The sequence below is a fragment of the Mobula birostris genome, chromosome 11 (assembly GCF_030028105.1).
Source record: "Mobula birostris isolate sMobBir1 chromosome 11, sMobBir1.hap1, whole genome shotgun sequence".
In the NCBI taxonomy this organism is placed as follows: Eukaryota; Metazoa; Chordata; class Chondrichthyes; order Myliobatiformes; family Myliobatidae; genus Mobula; species Mobula birostris.
Genome location: NC_092380.1, coordinates 17967893 through 17993204, shown reverse-complemented (window position 1 = coordinate 17993204; position 25312 = coordinate 17967893). Strand labels below are relative to the sequence as shown.

At 50.0% G+C, this 25312-nt stretch overlaps 1 protein-coding gene across 2 annotated transcripts; it reads right to left on the bottom strand.

The window, feature by feature from the left end:
* On the bottom strand, positions 1 to 25062 carry pick1 (protein interacting with prkca 1). 2 transcript variants are annotated; one of them, XM_072271808.1, is made up of 13 exons: positions 24974 to 25062; positions 21618 to 21700; positions 18590 to 18701; positions 16876 to 17004; positions 14978 to 15044; positions 13036 to 13125; positions 11102 to 11155; positions 9901 to 9963; positions 8613 to 8746; positions 8308 to 8400; positions 4905 to 4955; positions 4262 to 4406; positions 1 to 2145 (listed from the first exon to the last, which is right to left on the bottom strand). In XM_072271808.1, exons 2-13 carry the CDS (start codon positions 21656 to 21658, stop codon positions 1940 to 1942), a joined length of 1185 nt encoding a protein of 394 aa, XP_072127909.1. In that variant the 5' UTR covers positions 21659 to 21700; positions 24974 to 25062; the 3' UTR covers positions 1 to 1939. The 2 variants fall into 2 exon arrangements, with proteins under 2 accessions (XP_072127909.1, XP_072127910.1); XM_072271809.1 differs by lacking the exon at positions 24974 to 25062 and adding an exon at positions 24796 to 24966.
* Between the last annotated feature and the right edge of the window lie 250 nt (positions 25063 to 25312).

Genomic DNA, 25312 nt, shown 5'->3' with positions numbered 1-25312 from the left:
CATGAGACAATGAGTGATTTTATTGGCAAAAAGATGTGAGAGATTTCACCAGACTGGTGGAAAACATTCACCATTCCCTCAGTTGTGGAAGCAGCAACAGAATATGTTCAAAACCGAGCATCTAAAAGTCATCAGGAAACGTGGACACGTCTAGAGTATAGGACCGAAATGTCCCACAACCCCAGAATATGGTGATTAACAGAGAGCGGCCCACATCCCTGGAATACAGCAGTGGAGAATGGTCCCAGATCCTCAGAGCGTTAGAGACCCAGGTATAACCGTGACCTCAGGTGCTGTCTGTGTGGAGTTTGCAGGTTCTCTCTGTGACTGTCTGGGTTTCCTTCCACATCCCTATGCTGAGCGGGTTGGTGGGTTAATTGATTGCTGTAAATTGGCCCTGGTGTAGTTGAGGGGTAAAATCTGGGGTAGATATGAGAATGTGGGGAGAATAAAAAATGTGATTAGTGTAAAGGTTGGTCAGCATGAACTCAGTGGGCTGAAGGGCCTTTTCTGTGTGGAGTGACTCTATGAATCATCGGGGAGATTTCCCATAAAATCAGAGCATTGTAATCAGTAGGAGATGTTCACACAGCCCATGAGTACAGTAGGTGTCACACCAGCCTACGAGGAATACTAATTTCTACTCCCAGGATGTGCCAGTGTTTACTTGGGATTTTCATAACCTGCTGTATGGCTTCTGCGATGATGAGTGTCACCATTTGCCCGAGGTAAAGGGATGCCCCACACAAAGTACAGCCAGGGGATTTGACAGGTTCTCAATCCACTGCATGCTGTGCAGCAGATACCGAGTCCTCCCTCTGCTTCTACCCTGTGCGGGGAGACACGGGATCTGCACTGATCTCTTAAGTCCTGCATACACGACCCTGTTCCATAGAGCGCTTGATATTCCGGGGCTGAGGTGAGCTCACACTCGTTCATTCACATTCATTTCCATCACTTGTGGGTGGATTGACATTGTCTGTTCATTTCAACCTGCGCCTATGCTCTCCAAAATGTGCAGAGTGACAGTTTACCATTTGGCTCAAGGTCAAGCGGAAATCTCAGACCCAGAATACAAAGGTCAGGGAGAAATCTCAGACCCGAAGAACAGAGATCAGGGAGAAATCTCAGACCCAACGTACAGAGATCGGGGGCCAACTCCCACACATAGAGTACAGAGGTTAGGGGGATCTCTCAGGCCCAAAGAAGAGATCTGGGGGAACTTCCACACACAGGGAACAGAGATCAGGGAGAAATCGCAGACCCCACGTACAGAGATCGGGGGACCTCCCACACACAGAGTGCAGAGGTCAGGGGGATCTCTCAGGCCCAAAGAACAGAGATCCGGGGGATCTCTCAGACCCAGAGTACCGAGATTGATGTGGAAACCTGTCAACAGAGACCGCCCATCAGTAACACTCCCGATACCCACACAATGCAGCGTTCAGTGATTGTCACACGGTCTAGAACACGGAATTAAATGGGGAAAACGCCGTACCATCGGCATACGGGCCTGAACAGGGAGTACTTCCACAGGTACTAAACTGCCACGTCCCCCAAACACAGAGCGAGAGGGCAGACCGCGGAGGAGAGTCAACGATCCGAGCACTGGCCGTTTCCCGGTAGGTGGATTTCACTGGATGTTCCACTGGGTGAGCCGCAGACGCTGTGGGCCACCCGAGCGAGGGCGCAGTGCCCGGCTCGCAGTGGAGAGCAGGGATGTGGACCTGCAGCAGATTGGAGTTCCACACACGCCACCTCTGGAAACTGTGACAGAGGAGGCAAGAACAGAATCCAAGAACACAGCCAATGTCTGTAGAACAGGGATTCCCTGTGACAGGACAACAGTCTCATCACAGGAGACATAAATACGAGCATCAATCCAATTATAGACAACCTACTTTGGTCTTATTTAACAATAAGGGTTTCCAGAAGAACTCTATTCATCGTCGAAGAGTTTCTCTCCGTTTTCCTCCTCCTCTTCTGCATCGGTATAAAGGTCCTTCGGGCTGTAGTTCAGCATAGTTTTGCTCAGGTCCACCTCGATTGGGAACACGTCCGCGTCCTTTAAGACGGCGTAACATTCGTCGTAGTACTTGGACATGGCGGAGACGAAGCGCTGGAGCTGGAACACGATGTCCTGAACTGCGAATGGGAAGAGATGGTTACCAGACTTGACAGAGAAAGGGAGAGTGGGTCTGAGGGGTTTGGATCACTGACCACAGGGCGACATCGCTTTTCACAAGCCTCAGTATTTTATAATTTTGATTTAGATTTCTAATTCCTTTGCTTTTTTTTATAAAATCTCTGGCCAGTTCCCATCTCCATAAAAGCTTGACTCGCAGGACTGTTACTTAACACTCACAGTTTCAGTTTGTTCCCAGTCTGTCCTTCCTCCAGACAGAGTAGTTGCCATTAAGAAGCATCTCTATGGCCAACACCAATCTTCGTCACCCACACTCAACAGCTTCCTCCACCCCCCGGCCCTGCCACTATTCATATTTCTGAAAGCTCCAGGAGCCCAATACCTCACTATTTCTCCTTTGCATGATGTATTTGTTTTAACCTATAGTAATTTTCATATCTTGCACTGTACTGCTGCCACAACAAATTTCATGATATACCTCAGCGATTGTAAATATGATTCTATCTTCCCCTCACATCTCACCCTATCCCATCCCAGATTCTCTTCACCTTTAATTGCAGTTGGTTTTCTACATTTGCCCTGTTCTTCAGTTCACTGACCTGAGATTGTTGACTCCCAGATGCTGACTGACTTGCAGCGGGATTTGAGCATTCTCTGATTCCAGCATCTGTAGATTTTTTTTTTATTTTGCAGGTAATTTTCATCATGATTCACAACAGTGGCCCCAATCACTGCAGCCCTTTGCCATCCTTGTGGGGACCCCTGCTGCCTGTTAGAGCTACATTATCTTTGCTATTTTTTCAATGACTTCACTGCGACTAGTTGAGTATCTGTCTCATTGAGAGTTTCTGTATTTGCACTCCCATTCAATTACACCTGATGTAAAGATACCTCATCGACCCCAGCTAGCCCTCAGATTAGCCCTTTCCCTAACAACGTTATAACCCCCACCATTGTCTCTCCTCAGTCTTTATTTAATGGGCAAGGTGCAATTTTATTTATTTATTGAGATTCAATGCGGAATAAGCCCTCTGGCCCTTCGAACGGTGCCACCCAACAATCCCCCGGTTTAATCCTAGCCTAATCACGGGACAATTTACCTCCCATCCTGTGAATAGTGAATCTGTGGAATGCTCTGCCACAGACTGCGGTGGAGGCCAAGTCCGTGGGTATATTTAAGGCGGAAGTTGATCATTTCCTGTTTAGTCAGGGTATGGGGAGAAGGCAGGTGCATGGAGTTGAGTGGGATCCGGGATCAGCCATGATGGAACAGCGGAGCAGACTCGATGGGCTGAATGGCCTAATTCTGCTCCTGGTCAACCACTACACCTTTGGACTACGGATGAAACCCAGAGCACCCGGTCACGGGGAGAATAGACAAACTCCTTACAGGCAGTGGCGGGAATTGAACCCAGGTCCGTGGTACTGTAAAGCGTTGTGCTAACCACTACACTACCAGGCCACCCCTGCAACGTATAATGAAAACAGAGACTAAGGAATGGGTAGGAAGGTGAGTGGATATCATACTCTCCACTGAAATGGGCAGGTAGGACGAATGAGTAAGCGCTGATCTAACACACTGATCCAGCTACAGACACAACAACGCTGCTCCAGTTGACCTGAATCGGTCACACAGTAAAGCAGCAGTGACGTGGCACAGCTAAACACGAGCTAATCTGTTCCTGTCACACCTGAGGCAGCATACCTGGTGGAGCATCATCATACCTGGAACAGCATACCCGAGACGGCACTGTCACACCTGGGACAGAGCATTTGACCAGGTGCCATCACACCTACGATAGCACCGCCCCTCCTGGGACAGAACTGCCACACCTGGAATAGCACAGTCACACCTGGGGCAGAACCATCATACCTGGAATAGCATAGTCACACCTGGGGCAGAACCGTCACACCTAGAATAGCACAGTCACACCTGGGACAGAACTATCATACCTGGGACAGCACAATCACACCTGGGACAGAACCGTCATACCTGGAATAGCACCATCACACCTGACAAAGCACCTGACCCCAAGCCCTCTTGATCTGGGACAAACAAAGCCACCAGAGCAACCCCAAACCATGGTGTGTGCGGCACAGAAAGTTAAAACCAACCATGTTTTTGGTCCAGAAGTTCGATTTTCTCCAGGACATCCTTCCTCATCTTGGCGAATCGCGCTCTGGCCTCCTGACGGCAGCGGAGAATCAGGCGATATTCGTAGTTCCCAGTGCCGACCCGGTACAGGGGCTCCTGGAGGGCCTGGTGTGGGGCAAAGAGGGAGGTTGTGTAGTCAGAACTCCTGACGTTGCTGAGAGCAGCACATACCCCGGGTGGTGCGGGGCACGGGGGGTGGGAAGATGGCTCCGAGTCAACACACAAACACACAAACCCAGATGGATAATCCAAACCCCGTACCAGGGATCCCCTCCCCCTTTCCAGCCACGGCTGAACCTATCCATGCCCATGCTGCAAGTGGCCATAATCGCCAGTTAAAGCCATTGCCCCCCTATCCTTTCAAAGTGTGTCAGAAACCCCTGTCCACCTGGTATACTTCCCCTCAAACCACCCCCAACTCCAGCCCACCGATTTGTCGGCCCTCTGAGGACAGTGGCCTACCAACCATTCTCCAGTCGCACCAACTGCGGAAGGTGGCCAGGCTGCCCAGTCTGACGTTGTCCCCCAATCAGTTGACCTCAGAGCATTGCTCTGCCCGGCTGCCCTCAGCCACAGACCCACCAGCCCCATGCCATCACTCACAATGCAGCTGTACTCCTCATCGTCCATCTCCTTCACCTTCAGACAGTAGGACTGCGCCGAACAAGAGAGAGAGAGAGGTTACAGATCAAGGTTCCGAGCAAGACGAGGCAGCCAACAAGATTAACGTTTGTACACCCCCTCAGCAAAGGTCGGTGGTTGACATGGGGATGTGGGGTGGGGTGGAAATGTACACTTCAGTGACATGCCGGTAAAAAGTAATGGGGCGAGATTTCCAGAAGTGTGGAACGGGCAAATCCCATCTGGGCAGATGGCAGAGTGAGGTTTGGTTAATTAGTTCAGCGCATCTGATTTTGAAGCGATGGAACACCAGGTCACCGCAGGCACTCGCCGGGTTCGTCCACGGTCAGGTTAACGTGGTCGGCAAGGTCGCAGCTGGCTCCAGGTACAACTCAAAGTTGGCTGAACAACTCCAGCCTTCAGTGCTGTCTGGGACCCACCTCCCCCTGTCCTGGGCTCTCACTGGGACATCTCCTCTGGATCATCCCCTCTGTACTGGGCTCTCACAGTCAGGGACATCTCTTCCGAATCATCCCCTCTGTTCTGGGCTCTCACTGTCTGGGACATCTCCTCTATGTCTTCCCCTTTGTTCTGGGTCCTGTCTGGAATATCTCCTCTGGACCATCTCCTGTCCTGGGCTCTCACTGTCTGGGATATCTCCTTTGGATCATCCCCTCTGTCCTGGGCTCTCACTGTCTGGGACATCTCCTCTGGACCAGTCCCTGTCCTGGGCTCTCACTGTCTAGGATATTTCCTCTGGGTCCTCTCTGTCTGGAAAATCTCCTCTGGACCATCCCCTCTGTTCTGGGCTCTCACTGTCAGCAACATCTCCTCTGGATCATCCCCTCTGTTCTGGGCTCTCACAGTCAGGGACATCTCCTCTATGTCTTCCCCTTTGTTCTGGGTCCTGTCTGGAATATCTCCTCTGGACCATCCCCTGTCCTGGGCTCTCACTGCCTGGGACATCTCCTCTAGATCTTTCCCTCTGGACCATCCCCTGTCCTGGGCCCTCAGCGTCTGGAGCTTCTCCTCTGAAAGTTCTGACAAAACCCAATGCTGCCAATGCAGTCAGCTCCTGAGTGTTGCTGGTAACAGTTGATGGGATGGATCTGTGCTCACTGTGGGGCGGGAGTGTAGACAACTCATGCCTCCACTGTGACCACTTTTTCCCAAGGTTGGAATGTAGAACTTGGGTTACAGGGGGACATCAGGAGTGGTGGGAGAGAGGTGTTAGCAGGCAGTTCTGGAACAGAGGCAGTGGAGTACCTGGAGAAGAGGAGGGGAGGGGAGGATCCATAGTTTTGGAGACGGAGTCCAATACAGATATCCAGACAAGCAGAGGACCTCACAATAACACCCTCAATCCAGGCCACGAAGGTGACACTTCCATCATCACCGCTGACCGGGAAGACTGCCCAAGGAAGGAGAGCTGGTAGCTCGGCCAAGTGTGGTTCTTCTACACGCTAGCTAGTGTTTCTCCCCATCTCGGACACTGCCACCCATCCCCGTCACCGTCCAAGGACTCGCTCTGACCCCACCCACTGCTCTGTAATCCAACAGTGACAGCTCTGTAGTCATAATCCTGTCAACCAGGTGGGGAGTGCGGGTTCTCTGATGCTGATAGTGCAGCCCTGGCCGAGATACGTGACTTCAGGCCAATGATACTGTAGCGGATAAAGCAACTGGCTTTGGAGGCGGTGCAGAGGAGGTTCACCAGGTAGGTTCTGGAGATAATGAGGTTGGCCTATGTTGAGAGATTTAAGTCACCATGGACTATATTCACTGGAATTCAAAAGAATGAGGAGGGACCTTATAGAAATATACAACAATTATGAAAGGAATAGATAAGCTAGAGGCAGGAAAGTTGTTTCCACTGGTAAGTTATACTAGAACTAGGAGACATCTGTTTCTTTATTGACATCCAGCGCAGAACAGGCTCTTCCAGTCTTTTGAGCCTCACTGCCCAGGAATCCCCACAATTTAACCCTAGCCTAACCACGGGACAATTTACAATGACCAATTAACCTACCAACCAGTACGCCTTTGGACTGTGGGAGGAAACCCACGCGGTCACGGGGAGAACGTGCAAACCCGGGTCTCCGGTACTGTAAAGCCTGTGCTAACCACTACGCTACCGTGCCAGCCATGGCCTCAAGGCTTGGCAGAACTGATTTAGGATTGAGATGGGGGGGTACTTTTTCCAGAGAGCAAGGAATCTGTGGAATTCTCTGCCCAGGGAAGCAGAAGTTACCTCATTAGATATATTTAAGACATAGTTGGATAGATTCTTGCGTAGCAGGGAAATTGAGGGTTATGGGGAAAAGGCAGGTAGATGGAGCTGAGCCCACAGCCGGATCAGCCAGGATCTTATTGAATGGCGGAGCAGGCTCCACGGGTCAATTCCAGCTCCGATTGAAGTTCTTACGATCAGCTTCAGTCCTGCTCCTCTGACAGCCAGGCACTCCTTCGTTACCGCCTCTTCAACAGCGTGATGCTCCCTCACTGCTAACAGTGTAGTACTTCTTGAGTTCTGTTTCCCATGACAGTGGAGGGCAGAGATCTGTTGTGAAGCCTTGGACTGGGCTGTGAGAGGCATGGGCCGGTAACCTGCAGGCCCTTTGGTCAAGAGCACTTGGCCACCGCTGTTCAGCTGTACGGGGTTGACAGCGACCTACCTCAACCAGTAGCTCCTCAGCACCCAGTTCTCCAGTTTGTGGGAGACAAAAGAGACCAGGTGTAGAGAACACAACTGGGTCCTTTGCAATGCTCATTTCAATTTCAAAGCAGAGTCCATTTCTAACAACTCGTGTTCCATTAAACCAGAAAAAAATGGACAGGAATGAAGTTTAGTTAGGGTGAGAAGGGAGGTGGGAGTAGCTGGAGTTGGGATGAGAAAGGATTAGCTGGATTTAGGACCAGAAGGGAGATGGAAATAGCTGGAATTAGGACGTGAAGGAAAATGGGATTAGCTGGAGTTAGGACGTGAAGGGAGGTGGGATTAGCTGGAGTTGGGATGAGAAGGAAAATGAGATTAACTGGAGTCAGGATGCGAAGGAAGCTGGGATTAGCTGGGGTTAAGACTAGAAGGGAGGTGGGATTAGCTGGAGTTGAGATGAGAAGGAAAATGGATTAGCTGGAGTTGGGATGAGAAGGAAAATGGGATTAGCCAGAGTTGGGATGAGAAGGAAAATGGGATTAACTGGAGTTAGGACGTGAAGGGAGGTGGGATTAGCTGGAGTTAGGATGAGAAGGAAAATGGGATTAGTTGGAGTTAGGATGAGAAGGAAAGTGGGATTAGCTGGAGTTAGGATGAGAAGGGAGGAGGGATTAGCTGGGGTCAGGGCTGAGAGGTTGCTATCCAAAGAAAATTTTGCCAAGTACGTACCAAATATTCAAACTTGACATCGAGGTATTTTTTGATGGTGAGTTTAGTGTCAGGAATGGCCTTGTTCAGGTACGTATTCAGGTCGCTGAGCATCTGCAAGTAGAAATGTCAGCCATTACTCAGTGACGAAGAGCAAAGGTACATCCATATTTATAAATCGGGAGGTTTGGTGGCTCAGCGTTTCCATCCCCACCTGACCATTTCAAAGTGGATCTGGACCCACCTTGCAGGGGTGTCCTCACTGAGCAAAGGGAACTTGCCTGACACACACGTTACTGCCGTGTGCTGATGAGGCAGGGACTTACCGGCTTCACTGTCTTCAGGAGTCGGATGCCAAACTTCTCGATGCTCCGGTGAGCCTCTGCAAATTTGACAAAGGCCTCGCTGGCAGCAGGCTGCGGTTCCCTCACCCCGATGATGGAAAACACGTCGCCGAACGCTGAAACAAACCAAAACACTGGTGACAGTGCGAGCCCGACTGACAGCAGCAGCACCAAACCCCTTTGGGGAACTACACCTCAAAGTTCATCCAGCTCTGTAGATTAACCTCCCAGTCTATCCTAACCGCCTCCGGTTCCTGCCCGAAAACAAATTTATCCAACTTCTTCACTCAGACCGTGGAACAAGCTGACAAATAACAGAATTCAATTGTAACATTTCAAGGGAAGTTTGGTTAGGTACACGGCTGGGAAGGATTTGGAGAGAGATGGTCTGGGTGCAGGTAGATCAGGTTGGCATAGTCTAGATGGGCCGAAGAGCCTGTTTCTGTGCTATAGGAGTCTATATCCTTGGAGCTTGGTGCTTAATGTCCCAAATTAAAACAACCCACTATATACACCTATCCCTGTGCCTCTGCTGTTTCATTGTCAGTCAATGCCATCTGCTCATTAGCCTCCAGCCACAGGAAACACACGGGCAGGCCGCAAGTTACAACAGGATCTGATCCTGTGGACCGCCCGAGACCCGAACTGCTCGCAGGTTGGACGTGAGCACAAACCGCGTGTGGGAGAGCAAGCAGGCGCGAGGTGGGCTGCCGCCAGCCGTCCTTGGTGCCTCAGGGGCTGAGCGACTGAGTCTCCTCGGCTCCACCCAGACCCCGATCATTGCAGTTCAGTGAGGTGGTGGGGGGGCAGAAGGCACGGGGAAACACCACATTCCCAACATCAGAAGATCCCTTCAGCCTCACGGAGGCCAGCAAGTCTACCCCCATCCACTGCGTATCTATAAATCAAGCGTTCATAACCCGGGCGAGGGCCTGCCCCTCATAACTTCCTCCTTTAATCTCTCCATCACCTATCATTGACTAATTCCCCGTCCACAGGAAGCATTTTCCAGATTTTAGTTTCCGATCGTCATCGGCCACGCTACAAACCCCAGTCCCTGAGGCAGGCAAAGGACACAATTCTCCCATTATAATATACACAGCCCTCACCTGCATTAGCTCAGGGAGGCATTTGTTGGGGTAATACAATGGGGGGGGGGTGAACCTCTTTCGCCTGTTCCTAGTGAAGATCGAAGCTCTGAGCTGCATAACAACACCTCCTGCCAGGCCAGGCCAAGTTACCGATGAACAGGACCGACAGAAGGTCTTACCTCGGTGCGTCTGTGACAGCTCGAAAAACGCTCTCAGCAGCCTCTTTGTGTGTTCCATCAGTCCTGTCACACGTTGAAAAGGGGGAAATGTTTTAGCACTTTGAACACAAAGCTGTTAACACCTCTCTCTCCTGAACGTGGGAACAATGAGCCTCATAAACGGGCTCTGCACTTGCTCCCTGCTCTTCCTCACTGCAGAGACAGCCTTTGGCACGTGGACAAGTAAAGGCCCAGACACAGCTCTCACACGTCCACCTCGCATGCACTCACACACCTGGTTCTTGCCCTGCACACTCAACCCTCAATCTTCACCCCTATACACACACACACAGCCCCTGCCTGTATATACACCCAGATCTCACCTATACAGACACAGCCAGATCTCACCTGTGCACACACACCCGGACCTCAATTGTACACATGCCAACCCTCGCTTGTACACACACCAATCCTTGCCTACACACACACACACCTGCCCTTGCCTGAATACACACACACAGACCTGTCCTTGCCTGCACATACACATACACCAGCCTTTGCCTAAGCACACACGTCCTTGCCTGAACACACAGGCGCGCACACACGCACACACAAAGCCCTTGCCTGCACACACACAGATACACACACCAGCCCTTGCCTGCACACACACACCCAGCCCTTGCCTGCATATACACCCAGACCTCGCCTATACACACACAGCCAGATCTCACCTGTACACACACACCCAGACACACACACCAGCCCTTGCCTGAACACAGACACACAGACCTGTCCTTGACTGCACACGAACACACACACACACACACCAGCCCTCACTAATGGGGATAGCGCTCACCCATTGCACCCACCGATCTTGACCCACACACCTTTGCCCTCGCACGCTTCACTCATTCCACTCCCACACCCCACACCCATCGTACTCCCCGACATCCACACTCCCTACGTCCGCCCCAGAACCTCATTACCACACCCACAGTTCCCAAACCCAGTGCCCACCCGCACACCCAGCCCATGCAACCTCAACACCCAGCCCATGCAACCTCACTTCTGCAATCTCCACACCCAAAACCCTATTCCCCCGCACCCCCACACCTCTCCAACATGTCGCTTCTGTGATAACCTTCCAACGATCACGGTTTTCCAGCCACCCAGTCTTCCGGCACACCGCCCTGAGACAGTCTCACCCCCCGCCTCCCGTTACCTTTGTACAGCTCCGCCGTTCTCTCCAGTTCCTCCAGTTTCTTCACAAGTCCGTCTGCAAGAAAGACCGTCCTGTGAATCTGTTGGTGCCTGGTTTCTTTCTCCTCCATAAATGCAATAACCTCTGGTCTCGGCCCCGTTAACTCTGACCTCTGACCCCGAACAAACCTCCATGAGCCCTGAATAAACTTACAGGATCTTTCTCCTTTTAAACCCCTTGTCTCCCCTCCCATCACGCGTGATAAACTCTTGTCATCACTCCCTTCTTGCCCCAAATAAAACCCCGCCTCATTCCCTCCGAACCCCACAGGTTAGAAGGTTGGACCAGGCAGCGGAGCCATACTTCAACAGGCACAGATGTAACGGGCTGAATGGCCTCCTCGTTTTGTCACTGAACCCTTAACAACCACCCTTCCTCGTGAGGTCGGAGTCAGCCACAGAAGTTGTGACCCAGCCATCTAGATACACAAGCCAGGGCTGTACGATAAGGAGAGCGAGCTGTTGCCTGTGCAGCAGGCTCCCCCTCTCCACGCAGCTGATGGACCCAAAGGAACGGCAGAGGCCGATACAGTTTGGTGCCAGCAGCGTCGCAGGAGTTGCCAGTCAGCGCGGAACTTAACATAGGACTGACTGTCATAGGGACTCCAGCTCCGGGTTTCCTCCCCGGCGTTTACTCCTGAAGCCTTCCCCACGAGTGGGTATGGCCACAAGGCAGCGGAGGTTTGAGTCCAGGGTTTTCCTTGTCCCAGACGTGCTGCCAACCACAGCTGATGAGCCCCATCTGCCCGAAGGTGCCAGTAACCTGCCTTTACCCCTTCTCCTGTCGGTATAAATGATTCCACTGAGCTTAGTAGCTGAGCCACACTTGGAGGCCAGCAGCTGGACTTGGTTGTCAGAAGCTACTGAAACACACACCAATAGGAGCACTTAATAGGTAGTGGGAGCAGGTCCCCATTACCACACAACCCCTCCAGGCTACATAACCATATAACAATTATAGCTCAGAAACAGGCCATCTCGGCCCTTCTAGTCCCTGCCGAACACTTACTCTCACCTAATCCCACCGACCTGCACTCAGCCCATAACCCTCCATTCCTTTCCTGTCCACATAGCTGTCCAATTTAACTTTAAACGACAACACCGAACCTGCCTCAACCACTTCTGCTGGAAGCTCGTTCCACACAGCTACCACTCTCTGAGTAAAGAAGTTCCCCCTCATGTTACCCCTAAACCTTTGCCCTTTAACTCTCAACTCATGTCCTCTTGTTTGAATCTCCCCCACTCTCAATGGAAAAAGCCTATCCACGTCAACTCTATCAATCCCCCTCATAATTTTAAATACCTCTAACAAGTTCCCCCTCAACCTTCTACACTCCAAAGAATAAAGACCCAACTTGTTCAACCTTTCTCTGTAACTCAGGTGCTGAAACCCAGGTAACATTCTAGTAAACCTTCTCTGTACTCTCTCTATTTTGTTGACATCTTTCCTATAATTCGGTGAACAGAACTGTACACAATACTCTAAATTTGGCCTTACCAATGTCTTGTACAATTTTAACATTACATCCCAACTCTTATACTCAATGTTCTGATTTATAAAGGCCAGCATACCAAAAGCTTTCTTCACCACCCTATCCACATGAGATTCCACCTTCAGGGTATCAAGCATAAGGAACCCACCCTCCCTTACACCTCCCCAGTTAACGCCCGGCCTCACTCTCAGATATCAATAGACTTTGGCATGTAATGGGATCAGTGCAGGCAGGTGGTGCTGAGGTGAAAGATCGGTAACAATCTTATTGAATGCTGGAACAGGTACGAGGGGCCAAATGGCCTGGGTGTGCTCCTGTTTCCAACGTGCTCGTGTCACGTGTTGACCCTGGATAAATCACCTGCCTGTTCCCTGAACGCGGCCCCACACTCGAGCTCACTCACCGTTGCACAGGATGGCACGGCTCAGACCCAGAGCATCGGCCGTGCCAGAACTCATGTTCTCCACCAACCGGTGCTTGACCTTCTTCAGAACTGTGAAAGACAGGCACAGAGCATCACTCTGAAGCAATACCAGCATCCCCCCTTCCACACACCCTGTAGTCTCATACCTGCCGGATCCCTGTAGAGCTGTGGGCTCTGTCCCAGGAAAACTAAACTGTGCAGTCTGTCCGGGGAGGAATTCACCTACTGACAGCCACTGGACCTGTGGCATTTAACAGAATTACACCCCTTCCTCACCCCTGTACCTCATCTTGTCCCACCTCCTTCACTCAGACACAATACGCTGCTTCACAAATGCAGGCTGACAGTTCTGTCTGTGAGAGAGACCCACGGACCTCACTGAGTATCAGGGAACAGAGATGAGGAGGAATTTCTTTATCCAAAGCGGAGAAGCTATGGAATTCATTGGGTCATAGAACGCTACAGCACAGAAACAGGCCCTTCAGCCCATCTAGTCTGTGCCAAACTGTTATTCTGCTTAGTTCCATTGACCCACACCTGGATCACAGCCCTCCATACCGCTACCATCCATGTACCTATCCAAACTTCTCTTAAATGTTGAAATTGAACCCACACCCACCACTTCCACTGGCAGCTCATTCCACTCTTCGAGTAATGAAGCTCCCCCACCCAGGTTCCCCTTAAATATTTCAGCTTTCACCCTCAGCTAATGACCTCTGGTTCTAGTCTCACCCAACCTCAGTGGAAAAAGGGTGTTTGCATTTCCCTGTCTATACCCCTCATAATTTTTCACACCGAATGCAACATGAGACTGCAGATAATTTGAACGCAATTACTTAAAAACACTCCATCTGCAGATCAGGTTATATTCAAGCCCAACAAGTAGATTGGGATTGCCACAGATAGCTGTGGAGGCCAAGTCATTGGGTATACTTAAAGAGGAGGTTGATAGATTCCTAATTAGTAAGAGTGTCAATGGCTACAGGGAGAAGGCAGGAGAATGGATTTGGGAGGGAAAATAAATTCGCCATAACCAAATGGTGGAGAAGACTCGATGGGTTGAATGGCCTAATTCTGCTCCTATGTCATATGGTCTAACTCAAAAACATGGGATTCTTAGGGAAGGATACAGTCAAATCCAATTCAGAATGAGCAACAGAGAGGGACTATAAACAGAGAAACAAAAGGCAAAATGGACCGAGAAGTAAATATAAAATATTAATAATTTCCAACAATAATTTATTCCACATAGGAATGACAATGTAGAGTTTAAATCAGGGTTACCCAACCTTTTTTTAATGCCACGACCAATAACAGAGGGGTCTGTGAACCCCAGGTTGAGACCCTCTGGTTTAAATGGTTCTGTTTCCAAGCCAAACTCTGCACAAACGGTCCCAAGCCCAGCTTCAAAAGGAGGAGGGTTTGGCATGAAGTTAGCAACCGCATCCCATAAAAACCCGGTGCTCCAGAAACACCAACAGAAGCTCTGAAGGCCTCGTCCCTGTGAGAGGAAGGATCTTGAAAGACAGGCCCAGGACAGGACAGAGGACTCTGGTGGGCAGAGGCCTATGCCCCAGAAGGGGTGATGGGCTTAAGAGAAGAAGAATTTCCCAGCCCGATGGGATCCTCGCAGTTACAGCACCTTTGCATGATCAGATAAAAACCCTGACCTTTCTGCCAGGAGTTTAACAGGAGCAGGAAAAGTCACCCCACCCAGAGGGAAATACTGACCACAACAGGCCGCCTCCAAAACACATGGTGCTGGGCTCCTCACGTGAAGTCAAGGAGTTGGAGGAGCTCAGCGGGGCAGCTGTGGGTCCCAGACAATGCCGGGGGTGAAGTGGTGGAGACGTTGGTTAGGGAGACACTGAGGGGAACGAGGAGGTAAACATTAACATACTGAACAGGTAATACTACTTACCGATGTCTAAGGTTTTGCCTTGCTTAGGATCAGCCTGGAGTTTGTTGTAATGAATTGTAACTTCTCCCTTTCAGGACATTAAAAGGAGAGTTTAAAAAAAACAAATTAATTACATAAAGTTACTTAACTAGCTCAAAACCACAGTTCATCGTTAGAAACACAAGAGATTCTACAGATGCTAGAAAGCCCGAGTAACACACACAAGATGCTGGAGGAGGCCATACACCAGCGTGTCGGAACAGGAATGGAAATCATGATTAAAAACATCGACTGTTTATTCATTTCCATAGAGGCTGCCTGACCTCCTGACCTGCTGAGTTCCTCCAGCATTTTGTGTGTGTTGCTCTGGACTTCCAGAGTCTGTAGAACTTCTTTTGTTTTTGAAATTCTGGACAAGTTCAGCAGGTCAAGGCAGCGTCTACAGAGAGGAAAAGAGAGTCGACAATTCGGTCCAAGACACTTCATCAGGACTGGGGAGTGGGGGGAGAAGCCAGAAAAAGGTGGGGGAGGGGAATTAAATGGAAAACATGGGGGTGATAGGTGGAAAAGATTAGGTGGAAAAAGCTGAAGAGGAATCTGATAATAATAATAACAATGTGCTTTCTTGATCCCGAGTGGGAAATTAGATAGGAGAGGTGAGTGGACCACGGGAGAAAGGGAAGGGGGAGGCACCACAGGGAGGTGGTGCAAAAAGGAAGGGGTAAGAGGGAAGACAGAATGGGGAATGGTAAAAAAAAGAGAAGGTGAAGGGAGGAGAAATGACTGGTAGGTAGAGAAATCGCTGTTCATCCATCAGGTTGGAGGCCACTCAGATGGAACATGGGGAGTTGGTCCTCCAGCCTGAGAGTGGCAGTAGAGGAGACGGCGGAGTGACCTGTCAGAATGGGAATGGAGGCTGGCCACTGGGAAATCGCCTCTGTTGCAGACGGAGCGAAGGGGTCCCCCAATCTACTTCGGGTCTCACCGAGGTAGAAGAGGTTATTACGTGGGTGAGACCCGATGTAGCACTGGATACGGTGGATGACCCCGACGGGTTTGCAGATGAACTTCTTCCTCACCTGGAAGGACGGTTTGGGGTTTATCTTTCCCATCTATCACCTCCCGGCTTTTCACTTCAATCCTCCCTCACCACCCCCACCATTCGGAGGAACCCAGCAGGTCAGGCAACTTCCAGAGTGGAGGAGCTGAGATCCTCCAGCGTTTTGTGAGCATTGCTCAACGCTTCCCACATCCGCAGCATCTCTCACATCACCTCTCCAACTCTCAGTCCCAAGGTGCAGGGGTTTCGAACTGAAACACCGTTGATTTCTTCCCTCCTACCAACGTTCCTCCCGCAGGTTGAGTCTAAATTCAAGGGAACTGCGCCAAGACTCAGCAAATACTGGTCCGGCCTCACCTGGGGTAGTGTGTTCAGTTCTGCTCACCGAACGATAGGAAGGGGGTGGAAGGATTTCTGGGTATAGAAGGAATTGGGTGATATGGGGACATCGACGTTGGGCCAAATGATCTTACTGAAGGGATGGAATAAACTGAAAGGGCTGAATGGCCTTCTCCAGCTCACTCTTTCCAACTTTATGGAACAGGCAGTCTCTGGTCCCATGTCTATTTTTGGTCTGTTATGGGGATCGCTGCTGAAGTAACGGACGTAATTAAACTCAGACTGCGCTCTCTTCCATTCACACAGCCTCGTCCACCTCCTGTCCCAACCACCCCCCCCCCCCGAAGGCACTACCCTCCACTATCCCACACCGCAGGGCTTCCCTGACATCCTCTGCCACTTTTCCCCCATTCCCCCCACCCCAATTAACCCCACTCCCAAGCAGAAGGGAGCCCTTCACCTTATTCATTTCCTCTTCACCACCCCACCCCCATGAGCTGCACAGACCCTTCCCTCTGACCTTCACAGCCTGGATCATCTTGGCCACCTCCACTTTCGTCTTCCCTTTGACGGACTTCCCGGTCACGCCGATGATCTCGTCGCCTGCAGCCAACGTCCCATCCAGGGCAGCTGGAGTGTTATCGAAAACCTACCGGCAGAGACACGGGTCAGGCCTGGCTCCACTGGGTCACAGGGGCAGGGTTCACCCGGAGTAGATCCGGACTGGGAGCGGGAACAGGAGCATCAAAAGGTGGATCAGGAGCAGGGGATGCGGGCAGAGCGGAAGCAGAGTCACCCCCGGTACAAGCAATCCTCTCCTGAGGCACTGAGACCCAGAGGGGCTTCAGACCTCTGTATGTGTACAGCAAATCCCTCCTACTTGGACTCCAACCACCTTACATATAAAATGGCCTGATGTGTCCTCAGTTGCTGCCATTTCTGACAATTACACACACTGCAGTCAGCCCAGCAACGTAACATATCCACCAGTAGAACAGAGAACACAGAACAGTACAGGCCATTTGGCCCACAATGTTGTACTGGACCAGAAACACCCAAACACTAATCCCTCCTACCTACACCATGTCCTTATCCCTTCACCTTCCTCACATCCATGTGTCTATCCAAATGTCTCTTACAAGCCTCTAATGTATTTGCCTCTACCACCAGACCAGGCAGCGCATTCCAGGCATTCACCACTCTCTGAGTAAAAAACTTACCCCTCACATCCCCCTCGAACCTACCCCCTCTCTCCTCCTCTGATATGGTTGGAAAATAAGCCAAGGACAATATTCCCACTATGGATTCAGAGATGGAAGTCGCATTCCCTGAGTAAATTATCAGTCTTCCCACCCGGTCAGCAGCACTGAGTTGCTGTGGGCTGCCCCTATAACGCAGGGGAGAAGTATTCAGTCTGAGGCACGATCCTCGTGTACGCTGGGCTTTGGAAAGCCTGTCTCAGGCTGGAAGCAGTGGCCATGGTGTGTGCACCCTTAAGGCCAATTTATACTTCTGCGTCGAATCTACACCATACCGCGTACCCGACACCGTAGCCTGACGCGCACCTCCCCAAAAATGTAACTACGCGTCGCGGTGACGCAGACTGCAACAACTGTGATTGGTCCGCTTGGTAGCATCGCATTTCCGATTACTTCCACCCGAAGCTAAAACTCGAATGGTGACTGCCAGTCTCTGAGTAATGTCTGTAGGCATACTGTGCGTACAGACTCACCTGACTGTAACCCGAAGAGATATTACGGAACGAGCTACTGGAGGGTCACAGTTAGCTACAGCAAATGTCCAGAAACACAGAAGGGAGGGAATCGTTTAATGCTGCAGGTGGGAAAGAGAGTGAACTGAGATTCACCGGGGCCGGTCTACAAACAGAATCCCTTTAAATTCCTGGAGACCCAATCCCAATGGAGAAACCACGCGGGGCACCACAGCAGCACGGTGGTTAGCGCGACGCTTTTCAGAGTTCAACTCCAGCGCCCGCTGTAAAAAGTTTGTACGCTCAAGCGTGCACATGCATTTCCTCCCACAGTCCAAAGACGAGCTGGTTAGTAGGTAAATTGTCCGGTGGTTAGGCTGGGGTTAAATCGGTGGGTCGCTGGGGGGCACGGCTCAGTGAGCTGGAAGGGCCTGTACCTCTAATAAAACAAGGCAGACGGGAACCGTAGAGGCAGTGAGAGACGGGTTACTTTCCGTACAATGGATGGCTGAGGGTATCTCACCTGCACAATGTACAAACAGGGACAGTATTGGGCACCTCCTCCGATGCTGATCCCAACTAGGTTCTGAGAATCCTTTTTGAGCGTCACAGTCCCAGGCACGGTCGGAATTCCCCTGCAACAGTTGACATTTTTATATCATGCTTAAAATACTAAAATTTCATTTCACTGGACACGGCCGTGATATTAACCCTCTGAATCAGTGGGTGACACCACCACCCTCTCTGGACAATGGGTGACAGCCCATTGGGTCCCCCCCACCAATGAATATTGACTCACTGACAGTAAAATCAGGTTTGCTGTCTCTCCTGAGAGGGACTTGGGAAGGGTCAAACTCGATCATGCGCGCGGCCACTTGGGTGGTGATGTCTGTTATCTGTCAAGTAGGGGACTGTGCACAATTCTGATTTGATGGAGACAGACATAAGAGTACGGAGGAACATCTGGAAAATTTCTGAAATGCCTGCTTTGCTGCTACTGTGTGGTAACCGGAATCTCCGAAGCAGAAGGCCCCAAAATCCTCGGCTTTGCGTGTTTCAGTGGCCGGGGAGAGGTCGAAGGCGCTCGGCAGAGGATGGCGCTCGGGAAGCTATATCGGACAGGCTGGTCGGAAGCTCAAAGTTTTCGGACGGACGGACTCAGTGTCGGCTGTGGTCGGCTGCTTCCAAGGTATCGGCAAGTTGACGGTGCCTGGAGGTTTATGGCAGGGAGTTTCTCCCTTTTGCTGCCTGCTATCGGGGACTCGGGAGTCGATCGACTCGGGGACTTTGAGACTTTTGTTTACTGTGCCCATGGTTTGTTCTTCATCAAATTATGGTATTGCTTTGCACTGCTCTAACTATATGTTATAATTATGTGGTTCTGTCAGTGTTAGTCTTTGGTCTGTCCTGTTTTCTGTGCTATCACTCCGGAGAAACATTGTATCATTTCTTAATGCATGCATGCATTTCTAAATGACAATAAAAGAGGACTGAGTGTTCTCATAATCTAATTTTCTGGGAATTGGGCGCAGGGAAAGCAGCAGAGAGGAAGAGGGAGAGGGAGGGGATGTGGGAGTGGGAGGAGGAGGGCCTGACCCGAAAATCAAAGGATCGGCTAGGAATCTAAAATCAAAACAGAAAGCTGGGAACACTCAGCGGGTCAGGCAGCGTCTGTGGAGGGTGAAGCAGAGTGAATATTTCAGCTTAGTCAGAAGTGGGAATAAGAGGGAGGAGAGATGTTTTCTTGCTGCCGAGAAGGAGGCAGGATCGGCAGGTCAGCCAAAGGAAGCGTGACGGGGCGAGGCCAGATACGCCGTGGGGGCGAGTCATCGGGTCCAGAGGGTTAAGACCCATTTGAGAGGGATTACCCTTCTTGCTGTGTGCTTGGTTTGGCTCACAGCAGATCAGTGGGATGTGCACAGCAGGGCAGGCAGAGAAAAAATTACTATTGTGGTACTTGGCTGAGTCACAGCAGAAATGGCCGACTCAGGTAAACAAAGTTGTTATCTAAAGTTGGAGAATTCAGTATTGAGTGCAGAAGGCTGAAATCTTTTTATATTTAAAAAATAAAATTCACTCATCACAATAAAAAATACCAAAGAAAAAAGTGCAAAACTTTTACATTCAGTAGTGCCAACTGCTTTTTTTTGAAATACCATAAGATAAAGGAGCAGAATTAGGCCATTCGGCCCATCGAATGTGCTCTGCCATTTCATCATGACTGATCCAACTTCCTCTCAGCTCCAATCTCCCGCCTTTCACCCCTTCGAGGGGGAGAGAGAGACCAACCCCATGCCTGTAGATCAGACAGCAAAGTTGTAACAGGCCCACACAGGAGACGAGGCACTTCACTGGGCCTCACTGTAAGTGTGTAGAGCAGGAATGGATGGAAAATTAACCTGGCAAGTTCACTCCTGCAATGCCATCACCCAACCTGAGTTTGGTCAACCTAGTTTAGTAGAAATATCCTTTCCACTTGGCCAGTGATCTTAAAGGCTCCCATTCTCTTTTTAAAGCACCACATGGGTTTTAAAGCATCGTTTGTTTATCACGTGTTGTGTCACATTACGTAGCCGATCACGGTCTTGACCATGATTGTTCTTGGCAAATTTTTCTACAGAATTGTTTTGCCATTCCCTTCTTCTGGGCAGTGTCTTTAGAAGATGGGTGACCCCAGCCATTACCAATACTTTTCAGAGGTTGTCTGCCAGGCGTCAGTGGTCGCAAAACCAGGACTTGTGATGTGCACCGGCTGCTCATACGACCATCCACCACCTGCTCCCATGGCTTCACGTGACCATGATCGGGGGGCTAAGCAGGTGCTACACCATGACCAAGGGTGACCTGCAGGGTAGCAGAGGGAAAGAGCGCCTTACATCTCCTTCGGTAGAGACGTATCTCCTCCTCTCCAGCCAATTTAAAGCATCAAATGGCTCCCAGGCTCTTTTTAAAGCACCAAAACCTCTCTCTGATTGGTCAGATTCAAGGGTTCCTATTGGAATGGCTCCATCGATATCAGCAGGTCCACTGACACAGACCACAACAAAGCTTATCAGAGGTGGCAACGTCCCGAAATGGACAATTCATGCAACGTACCGAAATGGACAATTCATGCAACGTACCGAAATGGACAATTCATGCAATGTCTCGAAGTAGACAATTCATGCAAGACTAACCAGGAGGCTTGAGGTAGTCTAACTGGTGTATATGAGGACTTCATGAGGAGTTAGTTGTTTTCTATTGATCGAGTGCCTGTCTATTGATTATTAAATGAGACCAATCTACACTGATCACAGGAAGTGCCAGACAGGAAGTTCAGCAGGACAGCTTGATGTGCACCCAAGGCACACTGGACCATCAGCAGGTGAACTGTACAACTCCAGGCAGTCTCAAAGCAGTGGGATTTGCTTTCAGCAGTGGGGTTAAGGCACCATCACTGGTCACGTTCAGTTACGGACGGATTATAAACCTGAGCTTGTTACAGCCCACCTCAAATATGAGCAACGGACAGTTACAAAAGTCTTGGATCACTCAAAGTGATGATTACTCACAACTTATCTTCTTCGATTTCAAAATCCATGTCACCGAACATGATAACCGCCCGCTCGACAAATCCTGCCGCTGCCTCTGGTCTCTGTAAAGTACATTGAGTCAGTGGGGCCTATTGTACCTGCTCACCAGCAATAACTACGTTCCCATCGTATCTGTAACATCGTAAATGATCCTGGGGAACCTCACAAGAACACGGGCAATCTTTCTGATACTTTGTGGGGGATGTCCGAAAGCTCAGTGCGAGACTCTAGTAAAAGAGAAATAAGAAACAGAGAGGTGTAGAATGGAAAATCATGCAGCCAGGGCCTCGGCAACTGAAGGCAGAAAGAGGTGAGATGGTCAAGGAAGCAATAATATGGAGGTTGAGGTTTGGGCACACGGGGTTAAATAGTATATTGTTTTAATGAAGAGACACAGTAATGGGAGGTTTGAGTGTTGTAATCAACAAGAAACAGTTGAACACGTACTGGTGAGGTGTCTAAGACATAATCAAGAGAGGGGATGGTTTGATTTTAAAGTTATCACAGAATAAAATACAGCATTATCAATATTGTGCAGAAAAGATCACAGGATTATTGATGTAAACATATAGAGCAGTTCCTTAACAATACAGGTTTTTTTAATATAGAATTTGATACAAATACAAATTAGATTTAGATATCCCAAGCCACACTCCAGTTCCGGAGGTGGCAGTAACACACCTTACAGCTGTTTGCCATAAAACTTCAGGAAAAGGAGGAGGAGGTCAGGATGCCAGGGTGGTAACGAGATTCAGGCTGAGCGTGTAATGGATGCCAGGGTGGTAACGAGATTCAGACTGAGCGTGTAATGGATGCCAGGGTGGTAACGAGATTCAGACTGTGTGTGTAATGGATGCCAGGGTGGTAACGAGATTCAGACTGAGTGTGTAATGGATGCCAGGGCGGTAACAAGATTCAGGCTGAGCGTGTAATGGATGCCAGAACTGAAGGGAAGCAACTGGAGCAGGGAAGGGCAGCACCTGAGGGGGTTACAGAGACAACCTGAGGGGTGGGGACTGAAAATGCTGGACCTGAACTTAACCAGAAGACAAATCATCAGCGAGCAAAGGGCAACAAGCAGAATTATAGTGAAATGTTAGGATTCTGGAAGCATAACACACAAAACACAGGCGCAGAATTAGACCATTCAGCCCATCAAATCTTCTCCTCCATTCCATCCCTTTCAACCCCGTTCCTCTATATTCTCCCTGCAGCCTTTGACACCCCGATTAATCACGAATTTCTCAACCTCCACTTTAAATACACCCACTGACTTGGGCTCCACAGCCATCAGTGAATTCCACAGATTCACTTCCCTCTGGCTAAAGAAATTCCTCCGAATCTCTGTTGTAAGGGGATGGCCCTCCCTCTCCCTCTGGTGCTAGACTCAGCCACTATAGGAAACATCCTCTCCACATCCACTCTATCTAGGACTTTCAACTTTCGATAGTTTTCAATGAGATCCTCCTCACTCTTCTAAACCCCAGTGAGTGCAGACCCAGAGCCATCAAACACTCATCTTACATTAGTCAAATCACTTTTTATTGTCATTTCAACCATAACTGCTGGTACAGTACACAGTAAAAACGAGACAACGTTTTCCAGGACCATGGTGCTACATGTAACAATACAAAAACTACACTGAACTACGTAAAACAACACAAAAACTACACTAGACTACAGACCTACCCAGGACTGCATAAAGTGCACAAAACAGTGCAGGCATTACAATAAATAATAAACAAGACAATAGGCACAGCAGAGGGCAGTAGGTTGGTGTCAGTCCAGGCTCTGGGTATTGAGGAGCCTGATGGCTTGGGGGAAGAAACCATTACATGGTCTGGTCGTGAGAGCCCGAATGCTTCGGTGCCTTTTGCCAGATGGCAGGAGGGAGAAGAGTTTGTATGAGGGATGCGTGGGGTCCTTCATAACGCTGTTTGCTTTGCGGGTGCAGCAAGCCCTATCATTAACCCTATCATTCCCCAGAATTATTCTCATAGTAGATTGATTGACAGATGCCTGACAGAAGGTGAGTGACCAGCCAGGAATAGCTGTCTAGAAGTTAACCAAGACAAAGCTGAGGGTGTTAGTCACAACTGATTGAAACCAGAGGCAGAGCCGAACGGTACCTCAGGGGTGAAAATGAGTGTCAGGGCCGTGTCGATGAGAGGTCAGAGTTTATCTTAGGATCAGTCTGGTTGAGACCACAGCAGGGCCAAGAGAGGGAGTCCGAAGAACAGAAGTGTTGTCTTTGGGCTTCCTAATATTTAGCTGGAGAATGCTGATCGGAACTGAGTGTTAAGACAACAGCAATAAAAACAATTAGTGGTAATGGAGGAGTGGAGGGATGGAAGTGAGGGGGTATGGATAAGGAGAGAATGGGGGCGAGGGAAGGGATGAGAGAGAGATGGAAAGAGGTGGTGGGAGATAGAGGCGGGGTGGGGGATGGAGGATTGGCCACCATGATGTTTTCAGATGGCGCTGTAAGGTAATGTAACTGGTGGGAACATAAGGGTCAATGTTTGATGGCTCTGGGTCTGCACTCTCTGGGGTTTAGAAGAGTGAGGAGGGATCTCATTGAAACCTATCAACATTGAGTTGGGGTTCACTTTAAGGGGCTGGTGATGACATAATTGCGTGAAGATGTTTTCACCCCACTTTGTGTTCAGTGTTTGGACTACAATAAATGAGTTGCTTCAGTTATTCTTAAACATAAAACGCCTGACGCTGTTTTATTTGTGACAACCTACAACATCACTGAGGGGCAGAATGCAGAGGAGGTGGACATAAATAGTTTAATGGTCCACTGATCAGCCCCACGTATGTGTCAGATTTAGAAAGACACAGCACAAAACACTGAATCCATATTGACCACCAAGCTCACCATCTTTACATAATCCTGTGCTTACTATTTCCTCTAAACATTGACATGCCTTTACTCAGAGAGGCAAGAAAGTTGCAGAAGTTAATAAAAGGCAGGGCTGCAATATTGTGACTGGAACCCAAATTTCACAAGAGTCATTGGGTTACAGAGCACAGACACCAGCCCTCGGAGTCTATCTGGCCGTCCAACACCCATTTATATTGACTTTGTATTAACTCCAATTTATTCCCCCCCCCCCCCCACCTTCGGCCTCCCCCAGACAGTGTCACTCACCCACACACTCTGGATCCCAGATCTTTAGATTACAGGCTCTGGACCTCAGTCTCTGAGATCCCAGTCTCTGAGTGGCAGATCCCTGGATCACAAGCAAGAGATCCGAGCCCTGAATCCCAGCCCCTCAGCGGACACCGGACCCCAGGCACCGCCGACCCCCGCCCGGCTTTAGCTTCACCTGATTCACCGCTGCTGTTCCAATGTTGTCTTAGGTGACGTCACCTTCGTGGCAAATTGTTCCCTCACATCCTCTTCCGCCAGGATGACCCGGAACCAATCTCCCGCGAAAAAGATTCGGACGCTGTGCCAGGTTTACTGCTGCCATCTTTACTACTGGCGAAAGGCTGCTGCGCTTGCGCGATGACATAACGAGGAGCCGGTTAAACTGGTTACTCATCCCGGTTCAGACTCTTCCCTCGAAGTTGAATCATGTCGGGCACCGGACCCCAACTCAAACCACGGTCCCAGCCCTGTCTCCTCTGCATTAGACTCTCCAACGTGTCGGCACCGCTGTTGT